The sequence below is a fragment of the Trichogramma pretiosum genome, unplaced genomic scaffold, assembly GCF_000599845.2.
Source record: "Trichogramma pretiosum strain Unisexual culture from Peru unplaced genomic scaffold, Tpre_2.0 scaffold21, whole genome shotgun sequence".
In the NCBI taxonomy this organism is placed as follows: Eukaryota; Metazoa; Arthropoda; class Insecta; order Hymenoptera; family Trichogrammatidae; genus Trichogramma; species Trichogramma pretiosum.
Genome location: NW_019640940.1, coordinates 907,765 through 918,742, shown reverse-complemented (window position 1 = coordinate 918,742; position 10,978 = coordinate 907,765). Strand labels below are relative to the sequence as shown.

Here is a 10,978-nt window from a genome sequence, read left to right as displayed (position 1 = left end):
GTGCGTGTGGGTATTTGTCCATCTATCTTACCTGTTCCGCCTTGAGCGTGAGCTCGATGAAGATCTGCTGCAATTTCTCGTTGACGAAGTTGATGCAGAACTGCTCGAAGCCGTTCTTTTCGAATATCTCGAATCCGTAAATGTCCAAGATGCCGATTTCGAAAGCCTCCTGCGTAGTTTCCATAGCCGTGTTTACCCTCTGGAAAAATATGAAATCACCAGCTGAGTAAATACGATCGACGGAATTTTGTAAAAAAGAAGGAAAAAAAAAGCCTCTTTACCTTAACCAAATGATCAAATAGTCTCGCGTAGACGTCCTTGGCGAGGGCGTCCCTGGCGTAGAGGGCCTGCTCGACGTTCAGCGTCACGTCGACGCTCTCCGATTGACTGCCCCATTTCGACTCGAACTCGCGCGACGTCAATTTGTGCGAGAGCTGCTCTGGCGAGATGCCAAGCAGAAAAGCAGGAAAGTCCAAGTCTGTGTGTGCGGCGAGAGAGAAAAATTTGTTAAAGATTGTGTATAAAGATCAAACGCGAGCCACTTACAGTCTTTATCGGCGACTTGCGAGTAGTTTCCTTTCTCGCTGAATTGTATATTTCCTAAGTGAAGAACGCCGGCGACTAATCTCAAAATATCGGTCGTTTCTGCTTCTTTCATGCCCATGACGCTCAGAGCTAAAATTCAACGCAAAAAAAACGTCGTTTAGTTATGATTCAAAATGTTGTATTACGGGTGAATAGAAGAGATTATAGTCACCCTTGAGAGTATCTTGAAAATCGCGAGCATCATTTGTACCGTCGACTTTGTGATTGCCTCCGTTCTTCAAGTAGTTGTAGTAGTCCAAATCCACCAAACCGAATTCAGCTGTTCAATATAAATGAGGAATTAGAATAAAATCGGCATCGATCGAATAATTCTTCGGTATGATATCGATGAAGTTCATCCAAACCAACCTTTCATCTGCGAATTGGCACCCGTCACGAGCTGATAAAAGATGTGGAAATTTCGTTCGCCAGGATTGTGGCAAGTGACTCTCGATTTTTCCAGCAAGAAATTCGATATTTTTCCACCGCTCGGCTGGCCTCCCGATTGAAATTGTATCTCCACGTATTTGCCCTGTAAAAAAATAGTTTTCGTAAATATAGGATATGAAAAAAAGAAAAAAAAGTGATGGCAGCAAACTTACAAATCGACTGCTGTTGTTATTTCTGACGGTCTTGGCGTTGCCAAAGGCTTCGAGCAATGGATTCGACTCGAGTATGACGTCCTTAACTCTCTGCACGCGATCGCCGCCCCCGCTGACTCGGGCGATGTACGACATTATGTACTTCGCCGCGACTGTCTTGCCAGCTCCGGATTCACCGCTAAGGAAATAAAAGAATAACAGCTGTATGTAATAAACAAATGTAACAGTACCAATGGGTTATGTTAAATGTGTTACTTTTTTTTATCGAAATGTGAGTGATACTTTACCTGATAATTACGCATTGACTCTCGTTGTCGATCAGCATGTTTCTGTACATTTCATCGGCGAGTCCGTAGATGTGGGGTGGATTTTCGTACGGCGCCTGTGAAAAATAAAATCAATTTTGATCATTTGAATTCACTATTTTTGCCTTTTAAGCACACTTCGCGAACTACTGAATTATCTTTCGATTTTCACAGCAATTGATAAAAAAATATGTTTTACAATAGAATTTGTATTAATTTGTAATTCTGAAATTAATTCATGAACAAAATTTAAGGTGACTAGTCAGTAAAATGGGTCGACAACAGATGTTTATGAAACTTTGCAGAAATGTCATTTAAAGTACCCTTGATATGCTGTAGAAATTTCAGCATGGGTTATCGAACTAATTTTTGAGAACGAAGCCGTTTAAAATAGCAAATTTAACACGGGCTCTTATGGGAGGCCACCATAATTTCATACATTTTACGCCATAACTTTTTTAGTAAACAACAGATCTTAACCAAAAACGAGTATGTTATGCTTCAAGTCACTACCTTTCGATTGGTATGTTAAAAATTACCCCTCATCGACCTAACTAATGAATAATTAAACAAAATGTGCGTAAAATCACTGATTTCGAATAGTGCGAGCGGGTGCCTGCCTAATGCGAGAAAGAGACGGACATACGCCTCGCTGTACTATTGTTATGATTACTGACTAGCCACCTTAAAACAAAATTTATCTACCCAAAAGGAATTCTTTAAATTTGGATTTTTTCGCGCTAATTCCAGTCGAATTATCACATGATTATCTTGCATGTAATAATGAGTAAACCTGGCCTTAATCGTTCGTATTATTAAAAAAAAAAAAATCAAAAAATAAGGCGCGAGAGCGTAAAACTACTCGGCCTATTTTTTCGATGAGAATCAACTTTCGTGCAGAGCGCCGCCTGCAGCAACGCCGAGCGCGCGACCGGTGAGCAAGAGAGGTTGCAGCGTTACAGGCTTCTCGAGCCGAGCCAACGAGGCATGGTTAGAGTACATTACGAGTCGAGTGCATTAGCAAAATTAAGAAGACTCACCGCTCCCTGGTAAATTTCAATTTCCTTTTCTCCGAAGTACGGCATCTGTTTGAAAGGGTTGATGGACACCAATACGGGGCCGATGCATGTCTTCGTGTAGAAAATAACGTTAAGGAAAAATTACAGAGGTAATATAAATTTTTCGATGAAGTTTTCTGATAAAAAAGGATACGAATATGTAATCGTCCATGTAGCGTTTGCGCAAATTTTCCATGATGGCGTCCTCGCTGACTTTCGGCAGCAGGACCATGTCGTCCACGCCCGACACCTTGACATTCTGACTCTGCCAGTGATAAACCTGAAACACGAAAAACACGTATACACTGATTAATGTCGTAATGGCGCAAAAATAATGATACCATCTAGTCAAAGTTGTAATTTTAAACGTATCGCAAGCCTTAACATCAATAATGCCAGTTATAACTATTATTTTGCGACGACGAGGAGTATGAAATACATCCGCGCGCACTGAATACGCGTCTTTTATATTTAGGGAAATTAAATTGCCCCGCGGTTAAATTTATTAAACGAATTCAGTCAATTGTAGATGACCTTATTTTCTTTTTTTTTTTTGTGATTGTGTGCGTAATTTTTCATACAATTAGACCATGAAATATTTTTTTCAACTCTTTGTTTCGAAAATAAACCAGCCACGATAGACACAAAAAGAGCAGAAGGAAAAAATGAGCAAAAAAAATTGCGCTCGCTCGAATCGTAGCTGCAAACCGCGAAGGAGAACGAAAATCGGTTATAACGGCGCATGCGAATTCACGGACGCAGTTGCAATCTATTATCTGACGAAATCAGCATCAGCAGCAGCAACGAGAGGCGATGGCTTTTTTTTCTGTGCGCCTACGGCCGCCGCCGGTATATATTATATCGTGTACATTAATGTATACACATTTCTATACGTCTGGAGAGCAGCTTTCGTCACTTCCGTCCTGCGCGCGTATAATGAAAGCGGTCAATTATATACAACATGTATATATTTCGAAGCTTTTACAAGTTCGCCGAGACGCGGCCACGCGGGCAAAATGCAAGAGGCACATAATTCACAACGCTCATCTTAATATACGATTCGTGTTTACACAAGGCCCTCGTTAGCTCGTGTTTATGTGCGCCGCGCGCATCCGAGTCCAAATAAAGTTAAAAATCCGACCGCGCGTATAGAAACATGTGCACGGGGGGCCATTAATTCGCACATTAAAATCGTTGTAACTATATTCAAAAGCTAATTGAGAGCGAGAGTGAAAATTCATTTCTCTAATCTGGGTCACTGCTGCGCGTACCGAGACTGTAGGTATAGAAATACACCTAACGAGCGTGAAAGCACGAAAAAAAAAGAACTGTCGTCGAAGACGAATATAAAAATAATTGTCGAGGCGGCGCGCACGGAATACAGCGCAAAGTACGCAGCAACGTTTAGCAAAAATAAAAATGACTTTCGAATCACACGCTCTCGTCGTTTGATACACACAACGCGGCATATAAGTTTTTTTAGGTATGCGCGCAGCTTTCTCCCGAGTGCGTGGAAAACAATGCGCGCAATGATAAAGGAGAGTATTATCTAAGGCCTCGAGCTCGAGAAATGTAACGCAGGCAGTTTTCTATCCAAAAAGAATAAGCCAAGCGTAACGGCTTTTCTCGCGCGCGATATATGTATGTGTACTGTAAATAAAACGTCCGACGCAACGCGAGGCTCTTCCGCGACTTATGTATAATATGCTCGTGTGTGTATGTGTGCGTATAGGGCGAAAAACAAAAGGAAGAAACGCACCGTCTGCAAAGACGCAATCATCATCATCGTCGTGTCTATTCGCTCTCGCGCCCGACGACGACGCCGACGTTTATAAATAAAGAGCAGCCGCCGCTCAAAAATATATTACACGTTCGCCGTATATTTCTAGACGCCTTAAATATTATATGCACACGCAGGGATCAAAAAGCGTCTTCGTCTTACGTCGGAGAGCTTCGGTTGCGCGAAATTATGTTTACTCAGACGACTAGTACAGTAAGTGTGGGCGCGATCGATGAAAAAAAATCTCTGCGCACTTGTAAGCCTCAAATATTCGAGGTGAGGTATATAGAAGTAATATGCCGGATGGAAAAGCGAGGATTTTTTAAATATTAAACCTTGAAAAATCATTCGTCACAATGTTTCTGCAATTAGATCAGCATGCGACTTTTATTCATCATCTCTCCACGCGGATGACTAAGGTTTTTCTAGAGCGGGATCGCCGATTCATATACTCGTTTGCGCACAGTCAGATATAATTGATTTTTCGCCGCAGCTTATAGCTTGCGACAATTAGACAATTGATGCCGCGCACATTTATTACCGATCAAAGCGACGTTTAATTTTACATTAATCCTAAGGATTTTTTCTATCGCTTGAAAAAAAAATCGCCGATTCAGCGTTGGCCTCTTACGAACGTACATAACCGAGCGAAATTCTTGAAGGGGAAAATTTTCTCGCTGGCGCGCGTCGAAGATGAAGAGGCAGAAAGACGAGGAGAAGAATAGGATAGTAAGCGCGCGAGAAGGTGCCGGATAAGAGCTCTTTGGCTTTTACGCTCTTATATACTATACGTTGTGTGTGTGTGTGTGTGACCCCGCATGACATGCACACGTATAATGTCATCCTTGAAAGAGCCAAGGAAGAGCTATCTACTACTACTGTGCGCACGAGGACGAATTTTAAATGCCTCGCGTCTGTGTGTACTTAATAATCATCAAACTGCTGCGCTGTGCGCGTGGCCCGCAGCATGTAAGCGAGATCGCTGGCGAGCTTTTTATACGTTAAAGAAGACGCTTGTGTCTGCGTGCACCGAGAACTATGTGATATTTTTTAAAATATATATTTCAGCAGGTGCAGGCTTCAAAGCCTAAAGAGCACTCGAAATCCATTCTATTCGTGGATCAATACTCTATGCTAATTTTTCAGCTTTGGTATAAAATGCTTTTCGAAAGAAATCCAGCCTACGATAAAAAATGATTTTCAAGAACGTACTATAGTTGACGAGTGCACACATCGAGTCGTGCACCCGCATGAATGATCCCTCGAATAATATCCTTCCGAGAGATCTGCTGATAATCGTGCGCAACGCGTCACATTGCCACCGAACGAGCCTCCGTCAGTTTATGTACATCGACAAAACTTCATAATCGCGGAGATATTATCGTTGCGTTTCCTATACGCTGATTGGCACATTGCCTATATCGTGCGTGTATATTACATTTAATTAGCAGCGGCTGTATAAGTAGTAGCGGATGTTCCGCATCTTTGTGCAACGGTGCCGCAGGCCGCCGCGAACACGATACATAATACGCGCACATATACACACGCCTACCGCAGAGGCGGGCGTCCCGCGCACGTATAGAACACAGATCATTGTTGCAATTTATATATCATCACGATTGGAGCGCGAGGCGATGACGGATGCAAGGCGCTACACTACCGATTTCCAAACGCGAGACGATTTTATTAAGCGTGTAATAATTTATCGCGAGCTCGTTGATTCGATATGTTTCGTTTGTTAATTGGCGCGATTTCACGCCAGGCACGTGTGTGTTTTCTTCGTTGTTGTGTGGTTTTTTCCCCCATTTCTACTGTTTATGCGGTAAGAGCAACTAGAACATGCGAGTGTCGTCGTCTATGTAAATACATATATACCGGCCCGCTTTTTATCATAAAGCAATGAATATTATCACGTCTGTGCGTCGCGTATAGTGGGAGCAACAAAAAAAATAAATAATAATAACGGTGATAAACATTCGAGTATCGCTGCTGCAATTGTGTCGCGCAGCGTGACGATCGTCGTCGTCTATCTCTCTATTTTGCACGAAGGCAGACTATCAAGAGTAAAGCAGAGTAGGCTCTTATTCTATTAAATACGCGCACACACATACACGCTTGCACGCGCGCATACGTACAGTCTATTTTCGTATTCCACTTCGTTCGCAATCATAATGGACTTAGCAACTTATTTAGTTCACTTTGCAGGTTTGCACTCGGATGCGATTTGTGTGTATGTGTGCGGAGTGTGTACGATTACGCGATTCCAGCTCGAGCAGGTGATATCAAGCACGAAGAGAGAGGAGGATCGCGTGATACGAGCGATTCCAAAATCTTCATCGATCACAATCCGTTAATGAGCTTCTTTTTTCTCTGATTTTTAAGTCGTGTTTTCTCTCTTTTGTAATACCCATTTTACACGTTTAAATAGTCGCGGATAAAACAGAAAATGAGACGAGATGTACGTCGTCTTTTATACGTATCATACATACGCACCGCTGCGGACTTCGCGCTTCTAATTTATAACTGTATAATCATCGGGCAATTACAGGCCGCGCGGCATCGAGATCGTTGTAGCGAACGCGGAAATTCATTTGCAACAACGATGTATATAGTGTTATATAGCACGTCGATTCCGAGAATAGCTAGGGCACGGTTGAGCAAAGGGTAGTAGTATATAGTAGCGATGGTGAATGAGAAGAGAGAGAGAGAGAAAAAGAAGGAAAAAAGAAATAATCGTAATGCATTGTGTTTAAAGCGCTTCAATGATTTCGTGCGATGCCTCGTCTATGCCCTTTCTCACTCTTTTTTTCCTACTACGTGATCGGTAGCGCCCGGTAACCGTGCATTTACGCGCGCCGGCTATATGTAAGAGAGCCGCAACTAGCTAGAGTAAGAGTGAGAGAGCATCGAACTTTTATGCCATCGAGTCACGAACGATCGATCTATCACGGCGAGGTGTAATAATAAAAAGCTTTGCCGGTAGAAAATGGAAAATTGTTCTCGTTCGGATTAATACGTGTATCATAGATGGCAAATCGGGCTCGGTCTACATTGAAAAAGTCAATACCGAGATCGACGGTTTTCTTTGAATAATAATGTCGAGCGAACGAAAATTAATTTCAGAAATACAATTTTTATCGATGAAAGTTTTGTGCTTTACGAACGAACGAAAAAAAAAGTATCAACAAAGACAAGAAAAACACTTTCTCACAGAGAGCGCGCGCGCGCACACGTCTTTCTCGCGCGATATACAAAGTAACGAGGCAGGCAGAGAGGCAGTAAAAATAAATATGCATTTTGTTGCTTCCTGCGCGCCTGCAAATTAAAAGAGGCACAGCCGTGGTTGAGAAAGATTCGCTCGGCGCGAAACTGGGTGATTGGACGTTCGAAGGATTCAAAATAGAATTTTGCTATACTCGTGCAACTAGAAACGCGCGTGTCTGAAATCAGAAGCTGCGAAAATAGAAATTTGTTCGGAACAATTTTGGTATTCCGTAGGTACATAAATCACTCGAGTGTCTGTAGTTTTTTTGAAAAGAAATATTTTTTCTCCTTCCATCTTATATTACTACTCTGACAGCGCATTAAAACTTGTTCCATTAATTTTTTCAACGTATACGTTAAATTCACATGCGATCCATAATCCGATAAGATTATAATTTCTGTCGCGCGAAACAAAGTAAATAAACCAACGGACGAAATCGACAGTATGACTCAACGTGGAATCCTGTATGGTTCAATTTAAAAAGAAGAGAAAAATAAGGGGGTTGAATCGCCAGAATTCCTCAATTACGTTGACAATGGATCGGCGTGTGTCGTTTCTTGCTTTTCCCTTTCTCACGTCGGAGCGAAATATATCTCGACAGAAAATCATATTCGCACAGCTCCGTAATACACATTGCTGCATCAATTAAGTCGGCGACACAAATTCTTTGAACCTACGATCTTGTATTCCTCAACGATTAAATCCGAGAAAAGAATCTTACATGAATCGACAACAATAAAAATTGCCAATAATAAATTAGCCAACCTTTGGCAAAAATTTAAATTGAATAGAAAAGTATTAAGATTGCTCGTATGGTTTTGACATCCAGTCAATGAATATTTAAAAGAAAAAAATTACAGGTTAGCCTTTTGTAAAAGTATGCTATCGACCTCATCATCCACATCAATAAACAAGTTGGACATAAAAAGAACTCATAAAAGATTGCATAGTTATAAGTCCGGCTTAGAAAGTATACTCGGATGTAGTTTGCATTTGTCCAAACACATTAGAAAAGTTTTTTTATTTTTATTTTTATTTTTAATGAAACGAGCTCTAAAGCAGAGAAACGAGTAAAAGTATTTTTATCAAGAAAAACGTTATGCAGCCGTGAGAATGAAAAAAAAAATTACTTCAAATACTGTTTCGTAAACATTTCCTCGAACGATGAGACAATAAAGTAGACCAGAGTGTAACTCGTTCAAAACTCGAAACGCACTTCTCACTCTAATAACCGAGAGAAAAGAATAACACGCGATTGACGAAATCGCTGACTCGTTGCACTACACTCCAACGAAGAAAATAAGAAAAAAGAAGAATTTAAAAACGCCTCGGCGACGAAAATTGGTTGGAAAAAAAGAAAAACGAAGAAAAAACTATGACGTAACGAAACGTACCGATAACAAGTAAAGAAAAAGCGCGAGTCGCTTTGACAAGGTTTCCTTAGTTTGCGCGAAAAACTAGTTCAATGAACCTGTTACACCGAGTCTTACTCTCAATACAGCACATGTACACAAGTACGCTATACATACAAATGCCGTACGCACGTGAGTGACTCATCTCCTTCTGGCTTCTACACACACACACACACGGTACAGCACGTTTCGCTTTGCAGAGCCGTGCGGCGTAAGCAAAGTCCGTCATTATTTTCCGCGATATACATATAAAAGCGGCGCAGTGTAATTTTTTTTTCTTACTCTTTCTTTTACATGTATATTTTGCAAAATGTCCGCGAGAGCAAGAGCGTGGGTAAGCATAATCTCCGCGGCGATATCGTATGCAGATTAATTCGCGTGCGCAACCTTGAATGTTTCATTTTTTTCTCTCTCTCTCGTATACAGAGCCGCTTTCGAATGTGTGGGTAGTTCCGTTGCAGCTCTTTTTCCAGTGCTGATTTATTATTGTACTTATATACAAACATTTAAATCGATTGAGACGATGGCTAGACTTTAGCTGTATACCCACCGCCGACACGTGGTCGAAAAGCTCTCGAGATGACGACGATGACGGCATCATCTTCGCTTGACTTTGAAAATAAAAATAAAAAGAGTCCCACTTGACAGTATATATAGGCACAAAAATAATCCGCGTGCCGAGAATGCAGAACAAAAGTCAAAGAACCCGAGGCTGCTCTCGGGGGCATTTAATTCTGGCATGGATTCCCAGTCCAGTGAACTTTAGTGAAATTACCGCATCGGGGATACACGGGCAGAGGCAGCCGCGCGCACGATGCGCGTGAATATTATAAACTGGAGCTTATATACACAAAAGGTTTCTTTTGTACGCGAGAGAGAGCACGCGAGGTGTGGGATACATTGTGTATATACGCGAGCAAAGTCGCGCTAACATATGTATAAATACGCGATCGAGCTGTGGAGACAAAAAACGTTTAGCTCATTCACTGAGTGAAATTCCAACTTGTCTCTTTTTTAATTTATACTTTATTGATGATCGAGTCTCTGATTTAAAAAATATATATTCCTGAACGTACAGAAGCCGCTAGAGCGATTTATAAAAATCTTATCGTTCAATCAGCCGCCCAAAAGAAATCGATCGCGCGTCGGCGGCGACTACGCCCGCGTCCGGAAATCAGTAAGTAAAAAAGTGCCGGAAGCATCCGAGGGAAATATATATTTTCTGCGCTAACTTTAATGGACGCGCGAGAGTGTAGACGCTATACACGCGCTTAACTATCTACGCGATGACGGTGCACGAATATAAACGCGCCGAGAGCACGGAAACTTCTGCCCTGTGTGCAGTGCCTCACAAAAATAGATGGAGCGTGGCCGAGTACTTGTCTCGTGTAATACGTCGCCTTAACAAGTATCGCAGGCGCGACTATTCGGTAATAGCTTAAGTTGCCTTGGCGACGCAAATATTACGCGAGCACGCGAGGATGTAAAAATGAAGGAAAAAGTATAAACAAACAAACGTAAGAGTGTAGTCGTTTGAAGACGACAAGTGACGAATAGAGGCCGGATTATTGGCGCTACTCTACACTACTTTCAACGGAGATTTGATTTTTCTCGTCGACGATGTATCGTTAACTTTATTTTAATAATTATTATTATAGCAAAGCAGATATGAAAAACATTTATTTATTTTTTAATAACATTGAATTTCAGTTTCTTTTTGGGAAATAATTCAACAATAACAAACTAAACGAGCTACACAATAGTACTACGTAACTAATTCATGGTAGATTTATGCAGTAAATTCATTGATTATTCTGTGGAGGATGAAAAAATACTTTTTTTTGTGATTCTTCCATTTGAATTATGATGAATTTGAATTATGTTGAGAAAACGAGATATCGATGAAACTGAAGTATTTAATTTAATCCTAATTAACTTTGAAATTTAGTTTTATGATACAATTGACACTTT

General features: G+C 41.2%; 1 protein-coding gene across 1 annotated transcript in view; it reads right to left on the bottom strand.

The window, feature by feature from the left end:
* LOC106659899 (unconventional myosin-Ie-like) overlaps positions 1 to 10,978 on the bottom strand; it is an 88,078-nt gene that overhangs the window by 60,590 nt on the left and 16,510 nt on the right. Inside the window, exons 3-11 of the mRNA XM_014382652.2 lie at positions 2,705 to 2,830; positions 2,533 to 2,622; positions 1,475 to 1,569; positions 1,188 to 1,365; positions 955 to 1,117; positions 758 to 865; positions 547 to 675; positions 282 to 478; positions 32 to 199 (exon numbers count right to left, since the gene is read on the bottom strand). Coding sequence (XP_014238138.1) covers positions 32 to 199; positions 282 to 478; positions 547 to 675; positions 758 to 865; positions 955 to 1,117; positions 1,188 to 1,365; positions 1,475 to 1,569; positions 2,533 to 2,622; positions 2,705 to 2,830 — 1,254 coding nt within the window. The remainder of the gene's footprint in view (positions 1 to 31; positions 200 to 281; positions 479 to 546; positions 676 to 757; positions 866 to 954; positions 1,118 to 1,187; positions 1,366 to 1,474; positions 1,570 to 2,532; positions 2,623 to 2,704; positions 2,831 to 10,978) is intronic.